The sequence below is a fragment of the Rhinatrema bivittatum genome, chromosome 18 (assembly GCF_901001135.1).
Source record: "Rhinatrema bivittatum chromosome 18, aRhiBiv1.1, whole genome shotgun sequence".
Taxonomy (NCBI): domain Eukaryota; kingdom Metazoa; phylum Chordata; class Amphibia; order Gymnophiona; family Rhinatrematidae; genus Rhinatrema; species Rhinatrema bivittatum.
Window position 1 is genome coordinate 56,222,706 of NC_042632.1, and position 24,672 is coordinate 56,247,377.

The following is a 24,672-nucleotide window of genomic DNA, read 5'->3' on the forward strand; positions in this document are numbered from 1 at the left end:
AACAGGACTGTGACATGGGCCTTGAACTGGAAGCCAATACTTGCACTAATGCAGGTCATGCAGGGGCTTGGTAATAATAAGGTCTAAATATGTAAAGTTAGGAAATATTTTCAAACAAACCGGCAAAGTGAACTTGGAATAAAACCAGCCTGGTGGCGCATCAAACCTAGGAATCCAGAGGGTTCGGATTTCGAGAGGCTGGATGATAATAACCTGTGCGCCCCAATCTACAAGTCTCTCTCGTCAGAGAGCGTTGGGCATTTATGCAGTGTAAGCCGAGACATTCAGGTGTATGAGCGAGTCTCCTGCACTGACCCTGGACACTGGCTCTCCTCGCCAATGGCCGTGCATCTACCATACACCCCATACTGAGGCCCATGGAAGCATAATCCTGCGGATATCACAGCCTAGGAGGTGGGAACTCCCTCGCCAACCTTCTGAATCCTGCAGACCTTCGGCTTCCAGAGCTGATGGAGGCATTGGTGTTGCTACGGGAGCAGAAGGGATTCGCAGCACATCTGCATCCCAAGTATCAGAAAAGACGCCACATGGTGGTAGGTGGGCACAGCATCCTGCATGGTGGGATGTTTTTGGAGTATTACAAGTGGTTTCCATGGGTTTCTAGCGTAATCGGAGCCAGTGTCTGCTGGGTGCTCTTCATTTGTAATCTGCTGCAAAATTCTCTCTCTCCCCAATCACAGGAAGGGACCTTGGAGAAGGGAAGCCTGCCCTGCCTTGCTTCGTAAGTCACCTTAAGCTTTAGTTTGATTTGTTGTACTATCTATCCCAATAAAATCAATGTGGCTTACAATAAAGTACAATTATCCATCATCCCAGTTACCAGTCACTGTAAAATACCTGCACAATCATCGTTTCCCTATGACAGAGAAACATTGCAATGAAAGCTTGTGCACCTTAAGTAGAGAGTGGCCTGACAACTTGTGCACGTATTGCCAAGGTAATACAGAACATGGTTGAGAAAAACGCATACAAATGATAACTTAGGTTGGTTTCTGGCTGTAAACTTTGGTTATTGCATTATGCACTATTTTGCTTGTCTCAACTTTTTAAACAAAAATAAAAGCAGAACACAATTATAGAATGCAAAAGGACCGTTCCCAGGTTCTGCTGTTTGTTTTTGGCCTGCATTTCTATTTTCTTTCTGTAGAGTTGCACTGCATACAGAGTTTTCTATTTATACTTTTTCTGTATTTGGTGAGAGTCTGTCTGGGTGAGCTGGGTGAGAGATTCTGCTGGTGTGTAGGTTCTGGGTAGGATCTCTAGCATCCTGGCTTGTTCGGTTTTCCAACCCTGCACCTCTCCGTGCCTGTGCTGTCAGTCCAGCACTTTTCATGAGCACTAAATTCCGTTTAAATATATCTTCCAAAAGGACGGTCTGGATCTTCTTTCTGTCCTTGGCAGGAATGTGCTTAGTAAAAAGAGCAACAAAGCAGGTCATAGAGGCAGCCCAAAAATGAGTGGGTACTTGGGAGCAGCTCTCGCGCACACAAAGCTGGAAGTGTGTCCCCAGACGTGACCCGGGATACAGAAGACGTGTGTCTGAGCATGGTTAAGCAGTGAGGTCATGGCGTCTCTCGGTGAAGGGCTACGTCAGGCAAGGAGCAGGCCAGGATCTGAAGGCTCCTTTGTCTCTGTCCCCTCTTGCTATTGCGCCAAAACTTAAAAATGTCGAGGGGGGGAGGGGGGAGGAGGATGTTTGAGTGGAAGAAGCGGGAGGTTGATCTGAAGTTAGGTTTCCCAATCATGGGGAAGCGGAAGGCCGCCTTTTCCCGAGTCCTTAGTTTGACATAGGCTCATGGCTACAAAGAAGAGAAAGGGCATTGTTTTGGTGCTATAAGTCTCAGCCATTTTTCATTTGGATGTGGTTAATTGTTTCTGGAGGAGAGCATTCTCTGTGAAACCAGCAGCCAACTTGCAAGGTCCTGGGAAGGAGGGAGCCGGGTGATGCAGGGATCCGGGCAAGGTTTGCTGCATGCACACGTGACACGATGGATCCATTTTATTCACTGGGTTACAGCATGGTTGGAGCTTTATACCCCTTCTAACATCTGGACATTCGCAAAACTGCGTTATAAATTCTGGCACAGGTAACAGGATGGTGCCATGACTATGCCACAGAGCTGCAAATCTGCAGGTTGTATTTCTCTCCCACTCTTGTTGTTGCATGAGTTTGAGCATCTTGCTTAACCGCTGAAACCCCTCGCTGAGCAGACTACATTTATTACGGTGTGACTGTGTTCACCAGAAGAGCGTAAAGTGTTTGGGAGCACCCTGGAAATAATCTTCACCATTGTTGTGTGCGTGAACAGCACTTTTAGAAATTGTACAGTCAGGCGTTGGTGTTTTAAGGATCTGCCTGTCCCTTGCCCAATCAATGCCTTGCTTGGCTCGTTCTCCAGAGCCTCAGGAGAGCTCATGGACTGAATGAATTCCAGTATCTACAATTTAGAGTGATTTCCAAAACCAAAAAAACTGATGACAGGCATAGAGCCTTCCCGTGATGCTAGGTTTTGTGGGAATGGAAGCAGGGGAATTTAGGGGGTTAAATAGGCCTGGCCTTTATCCCAAATATGTCCCAAATTGTCCTTCGAAATAGGCCATAGCATTTGAAAGTTGCTCAGCCGAGAACTAAAGACTCTGCCTAGCGATAGTAACATGGTCGAGGTCTTGGCCCCCCCACCGTGAAACGCAGCTGTTATTCCCTGTGCATATTTTCAAAGTAAGCCACTCTTACCAGGGCTAGGGGGGGCATCATGGGAAGAAGGGAAATATAGCAGTGAGGCATGGTGGGATTATTTGTTTTGGTTGGCACGTGCAGCTGATTGGTGGGGAGGCGCCTGGACCGCTTCCGGGGATATAAATGGAAGAATCCCTGCACAATGCCCCCTTCTTTTCTTGTATCTCCTTCCCTGGCTGCTTCGCATTACGTTTTCTTGCCCTAGCTCCCACCCACTTGTTGGTTTGTGCAAGTTTCGGTTCTTTGGATTCTTCATTTTGTCGCAGTTCGATGGGAAACCCGAGCCCGACATAACTTTTTTTTTTTGGATTGTTGGACTATTGTTATGCAAAGAAGGATTTGGGGAGAAAGGGGGCAAGAGGCTTTAAACCCTGGGTTTGGTGCGGTCACGAGCTCGCTGGCCATGTTGGAGCTGTGGGAGGTCCTTGGAAGGGCGGAGGACCAGTGGTTGGGGCAGTTTGGAACGGGTGGGCCACTTTGAAGTCAGGGTAGGCTGTTGGTGGTACAGCTGGGAGGTGACGGATGGCCTGGAGGGGTTGTATTGTCAATGTTGCAATAATTATGATTGGGCTCAGTTTTTTGTGTTTGTTATAAATAAAACTGCGGCTGCATTTAAGCCAATACTGTATTGTCTGTCATGTTTTGCAATGGGTGAGAAGTTTGGGAGAAGGCCAGGGAATCTAGCTTACCCACGTATTGAATAATAAACAAAAAATATCCTGGAGATAAAAGCGTACAAGGTTTGTTGATTCACCAGTTATAAATAATCGAGAGAAAATCCTTCGTTAGCCAGATGCAGGAAGACTATTTCTCTAGGCCTTGGCATGACTGCAGTAAGGCCCGGCCTTTCGGGAACACCTTCATCCTTTTGCCCTTTTTGCTTTCCCGAGAGCTGGAAACTTTCATCCGTGAGGCGTGGTGCCCCTGGGGTGCAGTTGGCTGAGGATATGAAACCGCAGGCACTGGAACACATAGGACGGCCTCAAACTTGAAAGAGCCCCCTGAAGAAGAAACGCAATCCCACATGAAAGCAGAGGCCAGACCCTGAGCAGGTGACTCTGGTGACGGCATCTGCCTAAGATCCCTGCCGCCTCGGCTCTTTCTAGGCTGCAGATTTATTTATTTTTTTGTCACTTGCTATTGCGGTTTCCTTCCATTTCAGGGAGAGAGAATATTGGGGTCAAAGACTAAAGGAAAATTTGGCATAAAACCACTGACCCTTGTCAGCTGTTCATGGACCGTATGATGTTAGGCGTTCAAGTCCCGTCTGCCTCCCCCCACTGTTTCATTAAAACCCCAGGGGCGATGACTGCTTTGGAACAAGAAACATTGTCTGTAGACTCCCTCCTGCAGTGTCCATAAGGAGGAAAGTAGAGCCTTGCCGTGGAAGAGCTGGGCTGTCGCCATCTGGGCCTGGGAAGATGTCTACAGGCAGGAAAGAACCTAGTAGGGTTATCACTTGACTCCATGTCATAAACAGGCTAATTTAGCCCTGGTTTTTCAGTTCCCTGTGTGCAATAGGATAAGATCCAGGACTGGATTAGCTGTTCCTAAAACCGTAGCATGTGACGACAGATAAGAAACAAAAGTCTCATCTGATCCTAATGCAATGCCACAGACCCTACAGGACCTTTTGGCTTTTGCCTCAAAACATTTGATTATCACGAACATTTTATTTCACCAAGTGGAGGTTTGAACCAGTGGCCCTGTGCATTAGGAGAAGCCTCACCGCCGCTGAGCTCCATGTATCTGCTGTTTCTTAGGACAGGGAACCAGATGGCAGTCCTAGAACCCTCCATGACGTTTAGTGCACTCTTTACTTCATTTTGTGGAAACAGAAGGCTGAACCCTTTGCACATGTCTGCTGAGGCCTGAATAGAGGGGGATTCAGCTCAGCAGCTTCTCTGCTTTCAAGCTTGTCTGGCACAGACTTCAGAGCAGTATGCATCAGCAGAATGTGTTCTAGAGGAATCCCAGGCCAGCAGGGCAATGTAGACAAGTCAAAAGACACAGAGCGTGTTCAGAGATTCCTTTGATGTAATAGCTGTTGTGTTAATTGCTAAACACTCTTCAGCAGACCATGTTTATAACCAAGCAAAATGCAGAGTAATAAAATTAATTTTGCATTAAATTGTGGTGTGCATATGTAGGCCTGCTTTCTGGTGGTAGGAGGCACGTTCTTCTGGGTTCTTATCTGTAGCCGGGAAATGCGAATTTCAAGGTCTTGCTGGTGGGAATCAATGCAATGCTCCTGCAAGAACCAGTCTATACACAGGTCTTGAGATACTCAAGATGTATCTTTCCTTTCAAATTTTAAATCACAAACTTTAAAAAAGAGCACAGTCATTAGACCCTCCATCCAAAACAAAAGCAAATCTTTGATAGATCTGTTCTCCGTTTCAGCCCCGTAGGTAGGGCTTTCCTGACTCAAAGAAATGTTCTGAGGCCTTTTACTAATGCTAAGCAGTCTCCATCTCTTTCCAGTTCCAGGTGCCAAATTAACTAACTGGTTGCCTGGACAATGCATTCTTGCCACGCTCATGGGTCACTTCCCAAGTTAGGGTTGATCCTAAGTTAATACCACTGCAGGACTATCACAACTTCTAGATGCATATAGGGGAGCATCCCCAAGAATCCCATATCCTGGGATTGTGTCTCACCTTCCAGTCTGCAGTTTGAGCCCAGTTCTTGTAGGCAAAGTTGCCAGCACTGAAGTAAAATAGAGTTGAACTGAGTTACTCAATCTCTTCTCTGAGACAAACATCTGAAGCTTTTCACTGATCCAGTAGTTGTCAAAGAACCTTCCTCCAGTCTAGAAATGAGCTCCATATCTCTGTTTATTTATCCAAGTTTGATTACTTGCCCTTTGGCTAATCATCAAGGTGAGGTACAATCTTAAAACATCACAACACACAACCAGCAACATCCCACCCTATATAAAGCTATGTAATTTCTCCTATTAACCCTCCCTCCTTTTGCAACTCAAGATCCTTCAAAGCCACCCCCTCACCAATCCCATTAACAAATTGCATGGTTGAACAACCATGTCGTAACCCGTTTCCTAAACCTATAATAGTTCTCTTCTCCTTTGGCAAGCATCAAAAATATACAAACATGAAACTAGAATGATGCCTGGACGTTTTGTAAGAGACCACAAGGTCCTTACACGTATGTGCAAGACTCACACAAGTGCTAATAATGTTGGAATCAACATTGCTCCTAGAGTTGGCTATTACAGTCTTTCCCTTGTGAGCTGCTCCACCTTAATGGGAACCAACCAGAGTCCACATCCTTTAGTGCAACATCTGTTTCCCTAAGGTGGTTTGAAGGGAGGGTAGTAGTAATATCCGTGCTCAGTCAGCGGACAAAGAGTGTTGCCTGTGGGATACACGGAAACAGAAGGACTTGATAGATAGACCTGAGGAGGCAGGAAAAATCATGTGAGGGTCATATCCTGCTTGGATCAGAGCTGGGGTGGACAGGAAGAACCATGTGTGGGTCATATCCTGCCTGGATTTCTGACAGTAGCCCATGTTCTGAGGACCGAGAGGTTTTTTAGTGCTCCCGAGCAGTAAGCGCTAGGAAGCCAAAGCAGGGTTTGAGGTGTAAGTTGGTTTTGACTATCTAGTTCCAGGCAAACACTTTCCCTCTTTCCATGACTGGCTCTCTTCCTGCAGAGCAGTTGCATTGCCTTGCTGGCCATTGACGTCCCTGCACAGTGCCATAGTGCATGAGGAAATATTGCAGGCATAGCTTTAGTCTGCCTACATAGAGTCCAGTGTTAAGGCATGAGGAGACAGTAGATGAAATGGGTCTGTTTTGTATTCGGGGATAAAGGGCAGAAGAAGAAGTACCGACTGAGGTCCTCTTTCATGTGTAGGAGCTGTGGTTGTGCTAAAATCACAGGTTTTGGAGATAGAGCACTATCAGCTCTTGGTGCTTGGTAGAGGACTGGCGAGGTGCTGTATGAGGGAGTGCAGCCGTAGGACTCCTGCTGAAATTGTACTGGGGTGGAGAAGTGTGACATTCCTCCTCCTTCCTATCTTACTGTATAAACTGCAGCCTGGCACAGGTCGCTGCGACCTCTCCTCGTTAATTGCATTGGTTTCCCTTGTATATGGAGGAGCTCCTACAGGAGCAGCAAAGTGCTGGGGGTTGATATGAGTGCACAGTTTTACCTGCAGACGTGCTGCACGGAGAATGAAGTCTGCGCACAAACCTGGGGAAAACTGTGTGTACAAATTAGCGCTCCTCCATTTAAATCCCATACTAATGAAGTATTCGCTATTACTCCCCGCTGCAGAGAGGCACGTAGGCTGCACTCGAGGCTTCTGCATGCCGGAAATTCAGGGCCCAGTTTCTGTACATAAAGCATGTTTTTATGTGCATAAATAGGCAGCTCTACGCATGGAAGCGATTTCATGCGTACTCCTGTGCTGGCATTGGAACAGGGAAATCACTGAGGATCCTGGTTTTCGAAAGGCTGCTCACAAATGCGTGCGAGGATGCTCACTCCTGCTCCCAAGCTAATTTCCAAAGGCTTGTGTGTGTAAGCCCACTTGGAAAATTGGGGCCGCTGCCTGCAAGTATTTTCTACATCTGGACTTCAGCCCTCGTGGGTCCTTATAAAACTCTTCTCCTCACAGCTGGCGTAAAGTTAGTGGATGGGGCTGAACGCAGAGTTTGTGTTGCGGGGCTCCGGTACTCAGAATTTATGCACGGAAAACACAGTTTGCGCACAAATCAAGTTTTCTGTGCAGAGAATATGCCTTGTACACAAGTTGTGTGTTCTGCCCGTAAATCTTGTTTTATAGCAGAAGCCACTATTTGTGCAAACAAAATATATTTTCTTTGTTTTATGTGAATAAATCATATTTTATGTGTGTGAAGCATGTCTTCTGCCTACCGTTTTGGCGTAGCAGTGCAGTAGCACACCATTAGCTAACTGCCTCAGGAGTTGACTCATATTTTATTATATTGGGTCCTTAGGATGTGTGGAAAGATCTTTTGCTGGAATCGGGGGTGACAGCTGTGGTTATTAAACTTAGTTACTTTTACCCACGCAGGGCAGGATTTAGGGCAAATGGTACCCTCAACGAAAAGCAGTGCACCCCCTACCCTACCCCCAGGCCTGTCCTTGGCTATGGCGGGATGGGAGCCGTTCCCCTCTCCAGCCGCAGAGGGATGGGAATGGCTGCACCGTGTCGTTCCCCTCTCCAGCCGCAGCGGGATGAGATCTGCCCCGGCCACAATGCCCAGAGCGCCCCTCGGCTGATGGCACCCACCCCAAAAGCTGGCCCTGTGTGCATGTTTCTGAGATTTCTCTGATCCTGGAGGCAGGAATCCTCCATCACTAAACTCTGTACAGCGACGGCAGCTTTCAGGCCTCTGCAGGGTTACCCAACTGTGACTGTGTCTGTCTCAGGCGTGAGTGCACTGCTCCTTTGATCCCACTTCTAGACAGAGGCAGCTAAGACCAAATTTATCACACATTACCCTACCAATTTAACCCTTCCTCCCAACGATAATGAGGTTTCTCTGTTCGACATTGGCAGGCACCTCTTATGAGCAAATAACGAGAGACATGGGCAAAACATGGAAAGGTAGACAGGTATAGTACACTGTGCTTTCTATGTCACCCCATTTACCCTGTAGCTTGTCTTAGTAACATACTATGTTTTCCCCACTTAAATGGATGGAGGTATAACTTCTGGGGAGAGCGATAACAGAATCCACAGGGGTGGGTAAGAAGAGACCACAGATGGGGCCTTCCTCACTGCTCTAGTTACCAGCATCAGACACTCATCATTCTCCTCCTCTCTGCAGTGCTGGAGCAGCTCATCCCTGAGCTGAATGTGCTGCTCAAGCTGTTGGACCATGAATACCTGAGCACCACCACCATGGAGAAGAAGACAGCTGTGTCCTCCATCCTAGAGAAACTGCAGCCCGGCACAGGTCAGTGCGTGACATCTCCCCCTCACCCTACTGCAGCCCGGCACAGGTCAGCGCGTGACATCTCCCCCTCACCCTCACCCTATTGCAGCCCGGCACAGGTCAGTGCGTGACATCCCCCTCACCCTACTACAGCCCTGGCACAGGTCAGCGCGTGACATCCCCCTCACCCTATTACAGCCCTGGCACAGGTCAGCGCGTGACATCCCCCTCACCCTACTGCAGCCCGGCACAGGTCAGTGCGTGACATCTCCCCCTCACCCTACTGCAGCCCGGCACATGTACCTGTAGTTATCTTAGGAAAGAAGTTGGGGCAGCTAATATCTCCAAGTAATATGAAAGTCTCCAGGAAGTCATACATTATTATTTGCTGACAGTAAAGTTGGGCAAACCATTCAGAAGGTCCTAGCATCCATGGCAGAGCCTGGTCTGGAACCTGAGATTAGCCTCGCCCGGCCACTCTCCATCCCTTAGAGAGAGATACTTGGGTGAACGACTGACGTAATCCCTGTACTATCGAGACGCGCCCGTCAAGCTGCTGTTTGCATTGGTCGGGATTCCAGCTTTTCCTGAGGAAACGCTGTCTGCGGCCGAGCTTCCTGAAGGAAGGACGCTGCTGGGAGGAATAACTCCCCACTTCCTGCACCTGGCGTCCTCTTAGGGTGCACATGAAGCCCTCTACCGCCCAGTCACGTGCTGGGGGTGCTGCACTGCTGCTATGGGAGCAGGTGGGGCACTGGATGAGGTCTTCTGCTCCCCGGCTCACCTGGGGCTGCTGCAGAGGCAGCGTTTATGACCCCGGGGGGGGGGGGGGGAGGGAGTCTGACACCTGGCGGCTGGATTTAGGGCTCATGATTCTGGAAGGAGCTGAAGTAAACTGGGCAGGGATGTGAATGGGGTGGTGGAGAATCCTTGGGATCATGGGGCCAGGTCTCAGGAAACAGGAACCCACCTTTAAAAAAAAAAAAAAAAAAAAATCCAAGAGGGGGCGAGAGCAGAAATGGAAGTGAGAGGGGCTGCCAGGAACCGACTGCAAGTCTGGATCGCGCGTGTGCTCCGAAATTACAGCGTCTCTCGGCTCATTTTCAGTTCTTCCTTTGCTGAATTTTTGAGCACCCAGAGTTAGTGTCTTTTTTCCTGGGGGGCAACATTACGAGAGCAATTTTCAGACCTTTCTGCTTGGGCAAACAAGTGGTTACCCGCATAAAAAGCATTTTGAAAAGTGACCTCGCTCTCGGGGGCCGATGCAATAAAAGCGCCTAGAAAGTGGGCGCTGGTACTGAGCGCTCATCCACCTCTCCTGGGCGCCCGATGCAGCATGGCAAGGAGCCGCCGCGCTAAGAAGGACGCGCTAGGGATCAACTGGGCGTCCCTAGCGCGTCCCTGGCATCGGGCGCCCAGCAGCCACGGGTTAGGAACACGGACGATGGTAGATTGAGCCCCCCTTTTCCGAAGCTGACCTCCATCAAGACCTTTTGTTACGCCGTGATGCTGCTTTCTGTGCTTCCTCCTACTTGCTATAACGACAATATTAAGTAGGAGGAACCACAGAAAAGCAGGATTTTTGGGTGCCTCGAGACTGGACGCCATTTCCGGGGCTGGCATTAATTTCTGCGGGTAAAAACCCTCGCGGCGAGCGCACGGTAATTTTTTGCATAGGGGTAACAGCTAATAGCCTCATCCTCATAGCATTTACATGTGATGGGCGCTATTAGCTGTGCGCCGGCTTGGGTGCGCGTTTTGGATGTGCATCGGGGGTTATTCTAGCGCGTCAAGCTGTGCGCAAGGCTGAGCCCCCTGTATTGAATCGGCCCCTCAAAGTGGCTAAAAGTGAGCCAGGTTAGAGTGGGGTTAAATGGCAGAGGGGAAGGACACTTAAGCCATTGCACTTGCTTTGAAGTCCCCAGCGTTCCCCCCACTCAGACACAGACACCAAAATCTGCAGGAAATGTCCCTTTGCAAATGAGGCTGCAAGCCCCCGGGTACAGTGCAAGCCCCCGGGTACAATGCAAGCCCCCGGGTACAATGCAAGCCTGCAAGCCCCCGGGTACAGTGCAAGCCCCCGGGTACAATTCAAGCCTGCAAGCCCCCGGGTACAGTGCAAGCCCCGGGTACAATGCAAGCCTGCAAGCCCCTGGGTACAGTGCAAGCCCCCGGGTAAAATGCAAGCCCCCGGGTACAATGCAAGCCTGCAAGCCCCCGGGTACAGTGCAAGCCCCTGGGTACAATGCAAGCCCCTGGGTACAGTGCAAGCCCCTGGGTACAGTGCAAGCCCCCGGGTACAGTGCAAGCCTGCAAGCCCCTGGGTACAGTGCAAGCCCCCGGGTACAATGCAAGCCCCCGGGTACAATGCAAGCCTGCAAGCCCCCGGGTACAGTGCAAGCCTGCGCAGAGTTTAATGGTTGGGACAAGCCCAGAGGTGGTGGGGAAAACTGAGATCAGCCGAGGGCTGTGTCGCTGCACCAGGAATGGAACCGGGCAGTGGCGGACTTTAAATGCCCTCATATTCCGCGATTAAGGAGAGGGAGGAGAAGCCTGGATCAAGAGCAGTAGTGGCTTTTATAATTAGGCACGATGGAGCTGATCACATCCTCCTGCAGGACCCGACAGTCGTCCTCTTCCTTCCCATGACCAGCCTTGTGTCCGAGCTGCTACAAGCTGAGTTGTCTCCATCTCTTCTCCCCTCATGACTGGGCTTTCTGATCCGATCCCTTGTGACACTGATTGCCCCCCTTCTCCTCTGCAGGAAACGAGGTGGATTACATGTATGTGAATACTTCAGACTACTGCAATGGCACCAGTTTTGTGGAGTCTCTCTTCAAAGAGTTTGGTAAGTACTTTCTGGTGACTTCGAGAGAGAAGCAGAAGATCTGCCATACTGGGTCAGACCAAGGGTCCATCAAGCCCAATATCCTGTCTCCGACAGTGGACAACCAAGGTCACAAGTACCCAGCAGGATGCCAAGGAATAGGTCCAATCCTTGTTTATAACCAGGGACAAGCAGTGGCTTTCCCAAGCCTGCCTGGCTAATAATGGTTTATGGGCTTTTCCTCCAGGAACTTGCCTAAACCCTTTTGAAACCCAGCTACACTAACTGCTTTCACCATTTCCTCTGGCAACACATAGTGTAATTGTGCGCTACAGTATAGCGGGGTGGCCAACCCTGATCTTCAAGAGCTATAATCTGGTCTGATTTTCAGGATTTGCATATAATGAAGGCAGAGCATGCAAATCTATCTCATGCATATTCATTCTGGATATCCTGACAACGAGGCCCGTTTGTGACTCTTGAGGACCAAAATTGGCCACTGCTGCTCTATAAGGACCCTGTAATCACATTGTTAATGTTTAGTAACCATTCTAAAATGCATGTGTTTTTGTAAAGCTATTTGTGAGAGAGGGTGGTGAGAGTGCTGAGTTAATGTGTGTCTATGTAAATATGTTTTGTGTGTGTGTGTGTAGCTCAGGCTAGTCGCTGGTTTTGACAGCATGAAGACATGGAGGGGAGACCCTGGCTGTGGATTGAGCCTGGGATCTTGTATACTCCTTTAACCAGGATGGTAGAGAATCTGTAAGGAAGATAGCAAAACCTGATTTGGTTAAAAAGTAATCCCCTACAAGTGGCTGGATATGTCCTTGCAACCTGGACAGGAATAACTGGGCAGATTGGATGGACTGCCGCCATCGCACAATCTCACTGTGTGTGTGTGTGTGTGTGCAACTGGTGTATCGACGCAGTCTCCCTTTCCCTCTGACGTGCTGCTTTTGGTTCTTGTGTGTCTTTCTCTTCCCTGTACAGACTGTGACCTGCAGGAGCTGCAAGACCTGCAGGAGGAGGACAAGGATGCTGGGGAGAGCCAGGTCCCCAAATCCCCCACACCTGTATGTACCGCACCTTTTCAATGCTTCTGCATTAATATCAGGTCACGAATGAAGGGCAACAAAAATGAATCCTTGTATAGAATAACTTCCCAGGGGAGATAGTGGGGCAAAATCAGTGTCTGAAGTCAGAAAAACATGGGCGGAAGCAAAATGGAAGCCTGGGGTAGAATGGCCTCTTCCAGGCTGCAGTGAAAAGTGTTATTGGGACGATAGATGGAGCTCGCAGTCTTTGCACTTCTATTTTTGTGCTTTACATACAATAAAATTGCTCTCTGTAGAGACTGTCAAGGCTGTAATAGAATCATTTGGCTCTTGATCTCAGTGTTTAAGCCAGGAATGCCTCCTAGGGCCGATTATCTAAAACTGAGTTTAGTTTGTTCTCTGTTTTTCCTCTGAAACGTGATTATTTTTGGCCTCTGGTGGGAAAACAGTGGTAAATATTCATGTTTTGACAAATAGTAAGGGTCTGGTTCCTGTTAGCCTGAAAGATGCTACAGAAATCCAGGTGATTACTGTTAAAACATGTCAGGGGTGTTAGCGTGCACCCTGATTGGCTGCTGAGAGGACAGGGGGAAGTTAACTGGAGCAGCTGTATTCGGAATTATGTCACAGACCGTGGGTCTGATTGGTTCATTCTAACCATGATGTCATAACCGCATCCTAGGGTTCCAGTTCCGTGTGATGTAATTTGTGAGTCTGTTCCAAACTTCTGTCAGGGGAAGTGAGGGAGATCCTCCGGAGTTTCAGGTGCATAGGAAAATTGCTAGTCTGTCACATTTGGGTATGTGCAGGGGGTAAATCTCAGTGGGACATAGACAAATCATTGACCTTTTCCTTGGTAACTCAAGGCGCGTTACACTCAGGTACAGTGAGCAGGTCCCTTGCCCCAAAGGCTTTATAATCTTACAAAGCACATTTCCCATAGGCACAGAACAGGATAAAACCCCAAGTTTGCATCTGAGGCACTGGAGGTTGAAGCCACTTGCCCAAGGTCACAAGGAATGGCAGCAGGATTTGAATCCTGGCTTCCCTGCTTCTCAGCTTGCTGCTGTAACTGCTCTGCCAGGCGAGCTGATATCCAGCTATTCTGCAGACCAGAGCTGCGGGCATTATTTGCTGTAGGAGACTTCACAGTGTGCATGATGGCGGGTTTCATTAGCACAGTGCACAGGTCCAAGCGTTGGTCTCAGAATCTGCCCAGGACGTACGTGTGTGTGTGTGTGTGTGTGTGTGTGTGTGTGTGCATATATAGCATGAGAAACAGTGGATATTTATTGTATGCAATGCTTTTCTCAGGTTTCAGGAGATCCCCCGCCTCCTCTCCCCACGACACCCCCTCCTGAAGATTACTATGAAGAAGCTGTGCCCCTGAGCCCGGGGAAGGCTCCAGAATATATCACCTCTCACAGTAAGTGACAGCCAGCCTCAGTTAGGGAGCATGAGGTGGGGGGAGACAGAACATGGAAAAGCCAGCCCCTTGCCTGCCCAGCTCTGCCTGCTGAATTAGTTTCTCGGCAGCCCAGACCCTATCAGCTGCTTCCGTCCCCTCCCCTGGACTCCACACTGTGTTATTACAAGGGGCCGATACAGCAGCCAGAGCTGAGAAAGTGACCCCCTTGTCCACCGCCTCCCTTTTCCGCTTCCTCCAGCGTCCCGGAGTTTCCTTCCGGATCCCTCAAGGACAGGAAAGCAGCTGAGCCGCCTCCCACACATCCCTTCCCCTCCCCCTCTGTTTCTGAGGTTTCTCTTGTACCTGCGAGGATGTTAAAAGCTTTCTGGGGATGGCACACGTTGGAAGCAGAGCCCGTGGGATCTACGAGGCAACGATGCCACGAGCTGCCAATGAGCCTCGCAGCCTGCGTGCACAGGCAGCGTATGACTCGCCAACACATACTCGCAGTCTCCGGGGTGGATGTGGACCCCAACCTCCCCCCCCCCCCTCTGCTGTGAGCTTCCTGCCTAAACGGGTCCTAGGCCACCCCCAGAAGAGATGGTGCTTTGGGAGAGAGGCGGTGGGAGGCCTATGGGAGAAGAAGAAGGCAACGGGAGACCCATGGCAGGGGGAGGGGGAGGGGTTTTGTATCTAGAGTGGCAAACAAACCCTTGAGCTGGCCTTCCTTTTAAATCGTGATATGATCTTCTTTGACCTGGCATCCTTTCACCTCTTGTGAGCCCCTTGACCCTGTGAGAGCCGTCTGTCTCTCTAACCTTTTGCAAACTCCTCTCTGACCCTACATGCCCTCTGACCTTCTCTCTGCAGACAGTTCCAGCCCTCCTAACTCCATTGAGGATGGATATTACGAGGATGCAGATGACAACTACCCTGTGACCAGGATTAACGGGGACCAGAAGAACTCCTGTAGGTACCACCACAGCCTGGCTTGGAGTTTCTGTCTGCCTTACTCAGAATTATGTTTGCAAAGAATGAGATGGAAATCTTGTGCCGGGGCCTGCCCGGCATTGCTCATCCATCCTTCTGCAGGCCCTGTAGGGATCCCTGTATTTTGTTTGTTCCAGGGCGGTGGAAGTGGTGGGTGACCCTGCCCTGCTGCTGTAAGTCTCTAATGTGTGCATGCAGTGTGCATTTATGAATATCGGTGTGTGTTGTGATGTGTGTGTATAGTGGTGTGCGTGCATAGGATGCATCTGCTAGTCTGTCCACCTTGTGTACTAATGTGCATGCTGTGTGTGGTTTTGGGCCGGAATTGAGGTCCTCGTTCCCTCTATACCGAACTATCTGAAGTAGGCCTAGTATACTGTGACCTTATTCCTAACCTGTCTCTCTGTAATTTGGTAAATTTGTGCGTTGGTCACTCGTGTTGGTCATGATCCAAAAACTGTATTTGTGCTGATGTGTAGGAACATTTAATGATTGATTTGTGTTTCCTTAGGATCTGCTCTCCGTAACCCACCAAACGTTATCCCTTAACATCCTTAACTGATATGAAATACAGTTACAATTAGTTTCCCACGGGACATGTAGAGACGGCTTTTGTGTATGCATTTCAACGGGTGAGCCTGGGTTTATGCACATAAACGGGTTCTTAACAGCACCCGGTCACTGTGCAATGGAAGAGTGAACAGACTTTTACCCGCTGCAGAAAGTGCGCGCGTGTGTGTGTGCACGCATATGTGTGTGTGTGCGCACATGTGTATGTGTGTGCGCGTGTGTGTGTGCGTGCACGTGTGCGCGCGCTACGTTTCCGCCACTGAGGAAAGGGACCTTGCTAGAGTTGGAAGGTCTGGGGCCTAGCTCTATGCACTTGAATGCCTTTCTTCACCCATTGTTGTTTTTGACCCCTTACACGAGTGCCCGCATAAACCTCGGGCTTGTGAGCGTAGGCTGAGCCAGGAAGCGACACCACCACACTTGCCAGGTTCTTTGTTTAGTTTTGTTTGCGTTGCATAGTGGTTTCTTCCTCCTCCTCCTCCTCCTCCGTTGGATTTCCAGCTTCCTCGGAACTAAGGGTGGGATTTGAAAGCAGGAGCCTTCATTAACAACTGCATGGGTGGAGGAGGGGTGGTTTCCCACCTTTTACTTTAGTGCAGACATTGCAGTGCCAGCCCTCGGCTGAGGGCCACCTTCCTGAGCCCTGAAGTCATGGTCCCTAAATCCAGTCACTAGGTATCGCCACTGCGCAATGACCCGAAACTCAGTGAGCGTGGGGAGCCCGGATATTTCGGACCACGGCTTCACTAATTTTATTGGCTGTGTGGATTATTAGAAAACTTGTAACAAGACATGGAAGGGGGGCTTGGCTGTTGGATTTAGTGTTGATCTTGTAAGAATCATAGAGGAAGCTGACAGAGTCCTAAGGTTTCTGGGCAGGCTTAGATGGATGTGGTGGGAAGGGGGTTGGGAGATCAGGTGGAGGACAAAATGAGGGAGTGTTGGGGAGTTGGCACTGGGGCAGAGGAACGTTCAGATTCCCATAGGCAACCCAAAGTGGAAGAATATCAACTGGGCGGCCGGAATGGGCCAATGTGATAGGTTTCTGTCATTATTTCCGGTGTTACTGTGACTGGGGATTCCCGCCTCACTGCTCAGAAAGCAGACGTTTTCCTTCACTTCACTCTGCTCACCAGATAGGGGAGAGATTTCTGGTCTCAGACTGTGCTGCCGGGGTGAGGTCTCTTTGAATTGCGGGATTCTGTGGGGTGCATGTGTGACATTCCTGCGGTGACCGGGGAAGGGGTTGTCTCTTGCCGTTACCACAGACAACGACTCGGATGGCATGAGCAGCTCCTATGAATCCTATGATGAGGAAGAGGAGGAGGGGAAGGCTCGCAGAATGACCCACCAGTGGCCATCGGAGGAAGCGTCCATGGACCTAGTGAAGGACTGCAGGATCTGTGCCTTCCTCCTTCGCAAGAAGCGCTTTGGGCAGTGGGCCAAACAGCTGACGGTCATCAGAGATGGCAAGCTGCTGGTGAGGCCGCGACCTGCCCCAGTACAGCGGGGCATGTGCATGTGACCTCTGCATCTGACTGTAGGCCTGCCTGTGCTGGTGCTTGCATTTGTGCCAGTAAAATCCTAAAGGCAAAGAATGAATAAGAACGAGTGCACCTTTTTAGACCTAATTGAGTAAACTTACATTAACATAATTTCATGTTCTGCACCTGTAATAGGAAACAGCACAAATTACTTAACTACTCAGAAAAGGTTAAAGGCCATGCACTGACATAGACTCGAGGCAGGTGCATGGCCTCTGCGCAGCACATGCCCTGCAAACATTATGGGGGAAATTGTCCTGAATACTGGACATCCCTGGGCCCAAGTGGTCTTTGCTCAGGTCCAAAATAATCTGTTTGCTGAATTTCAAGTTTATTTCTTTATTTTCAATGTGTTTAATTCTCTCTCTTTCTCTCTCTCCCTCCCTCCCCCCACCGCTACTTTTTTGTTTGTTTTCGGTCTAGTCCTATAAAAGCTCCAAGGACCAGCAGCCACATCTAGAGCTGCCGCTCAGTATCTGTAATGTTATCTACGTTCCCAAAGATGGGCGACGTAAGAAACACGAGCTGCGCTTCTCGTTGCCGGGGGCCGAGGGGCTGGTGCTGGCAGTCCAGAGCAGAGAGCAGGCCGAGGAGTGGCTGAAGGTACTGTTCCTTGAGCAAGGAAGATGGGAGGCTGAGGGTCTGTAGCTGTCCCCCCAATGATGTCTTTCTGACTACGTCCCATCCTATACCCTGGCAGCAGTCGGCTGTAATGCCTGGTGCTGACTGAGTTCTAGGGAAAGGCAGTCGCTGGGGAGGGCGTCTCTCTAACTTCCAGTGGATGGGCTGAGCTGCACCTTGTGCTCCCTTCTCTTCCTTCACGGTTGACTGAGAACTAGACCTGGGGACTAGGGATGAACCAGGGGCTGGGGAAGGGGTTGGATCTCTTGCTCCACTTTCTTGCACTGTGACCAGGATGGGTTATGTAGTTACTATTGAAAGTGTTGCCAGCTTGAGTCAACTCTACATTTCTTGACGTTTGCTCCCAGCCACATCCACCGTGGTGTAAGAAACAAGTGAGGAGAGCAACTTGATCAGGAAATGCATGCTGGGAGCAGAAGTAGTACTGAAACATCTCACCCTCGGAGAGCGTGAGGAGCTTGGACAGCACCCAGGAGTCACTGCCTTCTTTTTGCAGGTAATCAAGGAAGTGAGCAGTCCCAACATTGGACATGGAGGCCTGGAAGCTCCCACATCACCAGTACACCTACACAAACTGGAACTGGGCAAGGTAACTGTATGCTGCACTGTCTTATCCAGCTCAGAAGGGGGCCCTGTCTGCAAGGACACAGAGCATGCACATACAGGATGTGCGCACACATATACACACATGGTATATTTACACTCGTACATGTGGAAGAGGTAGTCCTCAAGGGCCACAAATCAATCTGGTTTTCAGGATATCCCTAATGAATATGCATGGTATAAATTTGCATGCACAGTGCCTCAACTGTATGTAGATCTGTCAAATGCAAATTCGTTGACGATCTTCTGAAAACCAGACCAGTTTGTGGACCTTGAGGACGGGAATTGGACAACCCTGGGGTATACAATGCTTTGCGGAATCTGCTCAGAGCTGATCCTGTCCACAGTTCTGTGTTGACTATGCAGTTGGACTGAGTGGTCCCTGCGCACCATGCTTGTGACTGAGGATCTAAGGTTCAGGGGCAACCATCAGGGCATATGTTATCAGTCCCCCGGGACAGGCAGCAAGGGTTAATCCTGCAGCTTTGCTTTATAAGAAGTATCACTATATCCACCCCCTACCCCTACCAGAGACTGTCGCAGGAAAAGCAGACATCTGACTCGGACAGCTTGGTGAACGGAGAGAACAGCTCCCCCGTCAGCCGGCAGGAGGCCCGGGAGCCTGGTAAGAATTCAGTGACTAATCCTCTCCTGTTCTTCCGAGCTCTTCTCTTTTGTCATGTCTGTTTGTTTATGATGCTTCACTTCATGGAGAATTAGGCTGAAAGAGGTCCAGCGGGTCTAACCTCCCGATTGCCTCGCAGCTCCCTCCATGGTAATCCAAGGGAAGTGGGATGAGGCTCTCTGCACCTGAGAAAGATATTCCTTCCTGATCTCAAATAAATGCTGATTATGGAGTTCTGCTCTTCCTTGCTCTTCTCCTCCACCACCTCCTCCATCTATTTATTTTGAAATATTTATAACCCCAAAGTCCTTAATACTTGTTCCTTGTGAGGTACAAAATGATATCCATGTTTTAGAACAAATATGCACATAGAGATACAATAGCAATCATAAATGAATGCGTGTACATAGAATACTGCAAACACTAAAGACAGATAAAGAAAAATAAAGTAAAATGCCAAATCCGGATTTCAACTTTTAACATCCAAAAGCCTGAGGGGGGGGAAGATAATCCTCCTCCAAGAGAGCATCAAACAGGAAAGCAAAGTCCTATAAGAGGAGCCAGCAGTGGAAAAGGCTCACGCCCTAGGACTTCTCAAATGTAAACCGATGTGGTATCTCCAATGAACGTCGGTATATAAAACCGATAAGTAAATGGGCATAACCAACTGGTGGCACTTGCAGCTTCATTTGATTCTCAGAACGACTGCTTCCTGGAGGGTTACAAATCAGAATTAAATCTGTCCAATAAGGCAGACCCAAGTTATGTAATGTGTGGAAAACCATCGTCATCATTTTGAACCTAGTTCTCCATATGACAGGAAGCCATTGAAGATCATGGTCAATATGAAACTCTTGAAATTTAACCCAGCTGCCGCCATCTGGATAATTCTCGGCCCTTGTAAGAGCGTGACAGGACTTCCACACTAATCGTTGCTGGGTAGAAGACTTGCACTACTGCTCAGAAGTCTTGAGGAGATAACAAAGACCTTAATCGTGCCACTCTTTCTAGTTTGAAGAAAGTAACCCGGGCTTGATCTAACATTGTCCCCAGGTTCCTCCCATCCTTGCAGAAGGGAGAGCCATGTCTCCAGTGTTCACTGGTCCCCTAAACCATAACGAGCTAAACCGTCTTCGTACGGTTCAGCTTCAGACACTTCCTTTTAAACCAATCTTGAATACTTTTTAAGTACTTTTCAACCTTTGATGGTACTGTGGGGTCAGATGCACAAAAAGGAAAAAGCAATTGAATGTCATCTGCACAGATTTCAAATCCTACTTCTAGACATGTTAGCAGAAGACAAATTGGAAACAAATTGCTAGGTAACACAGCAGACGATGATCCCTGTGGGTCCCCAGTTTCCAGAAATGTTGGCAGAGACAACTCTGAACCAATCTGTTTTTTTGCTGGGCCTGACCTGACACTGGATAATATGAGGGCCTATTCCTATTGATTGAAGCGCTCATTAATTGTATCACACGCAGACACTGAGCACAGTTTTCCCATGGCCCAAATGTATCATCTAGGAGTTGAGAAATATTTCAGTGCTGTGGGTTTTTCGAAAACCTGATTTGGAGCTGATATAAAATATCATCATCGAGGAAAGCTTGAAGTAGTTGAAAAACAGCTCAATCAACGTTCCCAAAAAAAAATGGGATGATAATTACAAGGCTCTGTAATATGTAAATTCAGTTTCTTAATAACAGGTCGCACATCAGCTATTTTAAATAGGGGTGAGGCATACATCCCTCTCGCAAAGGTTAATTAACTAGTGTCGTACAATCACAAACTTGTATGTCCAATAAACAATCCGTGTCCTTCATGTCAGAGAGGTAACCATCTATCTGGCTTGATGTAAGAACTGGAATTGAATGGAAATCAGGGATTCATCGAGTGACAAGTGCTTCAGCGCCAGAGCCTTGGTTTATAGCAGTAACATTTGCCTCAAAACAAAAAGTTTGCAACCATATTACAGTCAGGAAGTAGAGAAGAAGGCTTATTCTTACAACTCTGAAATATGCCTTTGCTTTTAGCGTTTCAGTAAAAAGAAAGGCCTTGGTAGCTAGGTCAGTAGTGTTACACTATTTCCCTAGCCTGGAGCTGTGAGCCTCCCTAGCCTGGAGCTGTGAGCCTCCCTAGCCTGGAGCTGTGAGCCTCCCTAGCCTGAAGCTCTGAGCCTCCCTGCCTTTCCTCATGTTTCATCTTCCTCCAGTTTTCTAGAGAGCAAATATCTTCAGAGAACCAGGGGCTTGGGCTTCTGTTTTACTGCTCTCAAAGGTGTCACCTGCTCAACCGTAGCAATTAGTGAATTAGTTAATGACGCAGCCAAAGCTGAAACAAATGTGCCTGATGCCAGCGTCCCTCGGTCATACTGGTGTCAGTTTATCCATGGCGATGCTCAACAGATGAGAAGTGCAAAGAATAGAGAGGTCCGTTAAATAATCACAATGACTCCGCCAGTGATCCAACCACCACACCGTGTGCACTCCTCTTCCCTGTCAGCACCCCCGCCCCCTCCTCTCTTTTGCCAGCATTTCCTTCCTCCTGGCCTGCTCCCTTCTCTTCTCCTCTTTGCCAGTGCGCCCCTCCTTCCCCTCTCACACCCTCCTGGTTTCTGTGTCAGGGAAAGGGAAGAGAAGCGGACTAGCGGACCTCAGGGGCTCTGTGAGCCGGGCGGCCAGCAGAAAGATCACCAGAATCATCAGTTTCTCAAAGAAGAAGGCGGCAGCAGAGGACCCGCAGACCTCGTCCACGGAAGAGGACTTTCCCTGCTGCGGTAGGTATGAGATGGCCCGGGAGGATAATGCACAGCTCCTCCTCTTTCTCTCTTACCGTCATAACTCCTCATTCCCCCCCCCCCACCCCGGTGCCCCATTCTTCCCCTTCAGATATCCGTGAGTGCTCCCTGCTATCCTGACTCCTGGGACAGCCCCTCTAACTCCCGAGGCACTCGGGGTGGACAGCTGAGATCCTCTTTGTTTTCTGCTCTCCCCACAGGCTACCTAAATGTTCTGCTAAATCAGTGCTGGAGGGAGCGCTGGTGCAGGCTGAACGGGCACACCCTCTATTTCCACAAGGACCGGACTGACCTGCGGACGCACATGAACACTCTCGTTCTGAAGGGCTGCGAGGTGCTGCCGGGGCTTGGCCCCAAGCACCCGTTCGCTTTCCGCCTCCTCCGCCAAGGACAAGAAGTCTGCGCCCTGGAGGCACGTATCATGGTAGCTTACGTGTTGTGAGGTCGTGGCTGCTGAGGCCTCCTAGGTGGGCTGTGAAAGCTACACATTCACTGAAACCTTCCATGCTACCAACATTTATTTTCCAACTGATATCCATTTAAAAAAAATAATGCAGGGTCACAAATTAGGGCTGCAAGAACCCAAGGCTGCAGTACAGTCCAGGGGGTGAAATTGTTCTAAGTACAAAACAAGAGTGGGATCTTGGGCGGATCATATCTGTTGATCCCAAGATGGCCAAACAGCTGGAGAAGGTGACGGTAAAAGCCAGAAAGCTGCTTGGTTGCACAGGGAGAGAAAGGGCCAGCAGAAAAAGGGAGGTGATATTGCCCCTGTATAGGTCCCTGGTGAGACCTTACTGGGAATACTGAGTACAATTCTGGAGGTTGCACCTTCATATGGATATAAACAGGATGGAGTTGGGCCAGAGGGGGCTGCTAACATGGTCAGTGGTCTTCATTCTAAAGCACATGGAGAGAGACTTAAAGATCTAAACACGAACACCCTGGAGGAAAAGCAAGATAGGGGAGATATGATGGAGACATTCAAATATCTCAAAGGTTTCCATGCACAGGAGGGGAGCCTCTTTCAATGGAAAGGAGACTCTAGAACAAGGGGTCATGAGATGAGGATGAAAAGGGGTAGAATCAGGAGTGATTTTAGGAAATATTTCTTTACAGAGAGGGGAGTGGATGTGTGGATCGGCCTCCTTTTGTAGGTGGTGGAGTCAAGGGCAGTATGAACTCAAGAAGGTATGAGAAAAACACAGGATCTCTGAGGGAGTGGTAGATATTGTAGAGCTGAGTAGTTGGTGTGGGAGGACAGACTAGACAGGTTATATGGTCTTTTGCTGCCATCATGTTTCTGTCTTGGGATCTGAATCTTCAAAGCAGAGAATCTACCCAAAAGCTAAATAAAAGCAGGTATCACTTGCTGAGCTAATAGGAAGGCCCTTTCTACTCTAGTCTGGACGTTCATATCCCTTCCCTTATCCCTCTACTATCCCAAGAGAGCAGAAAGGGAAGATGACCTTAGGGAGCCAAGGAAGAGCAAATGTGGCCCAAAACCCAAACACTGAATCCCTTATTGGTATTAATACGCCAGGATTACTCTTTTGGGATTCATTTTAATGCTTCCCTCACTTCAGTGTTATCTGATACCATCATATCCCACGCATGCTGATGTAGCACTGCAGAACACAATTCCAGGTCCCTGGACCATGTTCTGAGTGCTGGTGGGAACCCGCTGCCTCTTCCCATGTGCTAATGGGCTTTTCTTCCTTCTCCCCCAGGCAAGCTGCTCGGAAGAAATGGGCCGCTGGCTCGGGCTACTGTTGGCCGAGACGGGTTCTCAGACAACCCCGGAGGCCCTGCATTATGACTATGTGGACGTGGAAATGATCCCCAGCATTGTTAGTGCTGTCCATCACTCCTTCCTGTAAGGATGACCTCTGGGAAAGAGGGAGCACACATGGGAGTGGGGGAGGGGCAAAGGGATGCGTGAAACTATGAGCGCAGTGATGCGCGTTCTGCAGAGGGGCAGAGTTGGGGACGGGGAAAATCATTTATGTGCGTGCTTTTGATTCTTGCATGCGAACGTCTGCTTTTAAAATTCGGGCTGGTCTGCATTTTCAAACTGTGCACAGATTTCAGGTCTGAGCATGCCCTTTATAAAATTGGCGCTATATGTGTGTCTACGTTTCTGTCCATGTACTCTGTGAACTGCATGAGCTTGATATTCAGTGAGCTGCTGAGCAGAGATGTTTCCTGGCTTATGAATATTCAGCAGCAATATTCCTGGCTGTGAATATTCAGTAGCACATCCAAATAAGACAGCCGCTGAATATGTCCACCTAGAGCTCCCTGATCAGACTTGTTGGGCTAAATGTATCCAGGTAGCACTGAATATCTGCTCTACCTGGATAGGTTTTAGCTACTCCCACCCTGCCTCTTTATCTGGGTATATGTTACCCCTGAGAAATGTAAAACTCTGGGTTTGTCCACATAACTCAAAAGGTTACCCAGACAAACCCCCTCTAAATGTTTCTATGTATTTTGGGGAGGGTAATTTTGAACATAAATTTCCTAGCTCGTAGCCAGATAGGCTAAGAACCAATGGGTTATGTTCCCCTGCCAGCAGATGGAGACTGAGTCAGATTTTAAAGCTGACGTCACCCTAGATACAGCCCTGCAGTGACCTCAGCCATTCAGTATTTCTCCATCTCCAGCAGATGGTGGAAGTACCTCTCCCTGTGGGGATTGTTGTACTTTTTGGAAGGAGAAATTCTACATTTAAATTGGAGAAAAATATTGAGCCCCGCTGTCCTGCGGTGATAACTAAAGATCCCTCCCCTAGTTGGGAATTCTTGAGGCAATTTCCGAGATCCCTCAGAGGTGGGGCTTGGTCCGGTAACCGGTTCCCGGCGTGGACATTGCTGCTTAGACAGCGGATGCAGGAAGCCGAGCACAGCAGTGACTGCC

At 49.0% G+C, this 24,672-nt stretch overlaps 1 protein-coding gene across 1 annotated transcript in view; it reads left to right on the plus strand.

Annotated features, from left to right (window-relative positions):
• Nucleotides 1-24,672, plus strand: part of AFAP1L1 (actin filament associated protein 1 like 1) — a 47,839-nt gene that overhangs the window by 13,463 nt on the left and 9,704 nt on the right. The window contains exons 2-13 of the mRNA XM_029583373.1: nucleotides 8,585-8,713; nucleotides 11,457-11,540; nucleotides 12,510-12,592; nucleotides 13,889-14,000; nucleotides 14,853-14,951; nucleotides 16,811-17,022; nucleotides 17,510-17,689; nucleotides 18,225-18,317; nucleotides 18,863-18,956; nucleotides 21,580-21,732; nucleotides 21,954-22,165; nucleotides 23,484-23,629. Of these exons, the coding sequence (XP_029439233.1) occupies nucleotides 8,585-8,713; nucleotides 11,457-11,540; nucleotides 12,510-12,592; nucleotides 13,889-14,000; nucleotides 14,853-14,951; nucleotides 16,811-17,022; nucleotides 17,510-17,689; nucleotides 18,225-18,317; nucleotides 18,863-18,956; nucleotides 21,580-21,732; nucleotides 21,954-22,165; nucleotides 23,484-23,629 (1,597 nt within the window). The remainder of the gene's footprint in view (nucleotides 1-8,584; nucleotides 8,714-11,456; nucleotides 11,541-12,509; nucleotides 12,593-13,888; nucleotides 14,001-14,852; nucleotides 14,952-16,810; nucleotides 17,023-17,509; nucleotides 17,690-18,224; nucleotides 18,318-18,862; nucleotides 18,957-21,579; nucleotides 21,733-21,953; nucleotides 22,166-23,483; nucleotides 23,630-24,672) is intronic.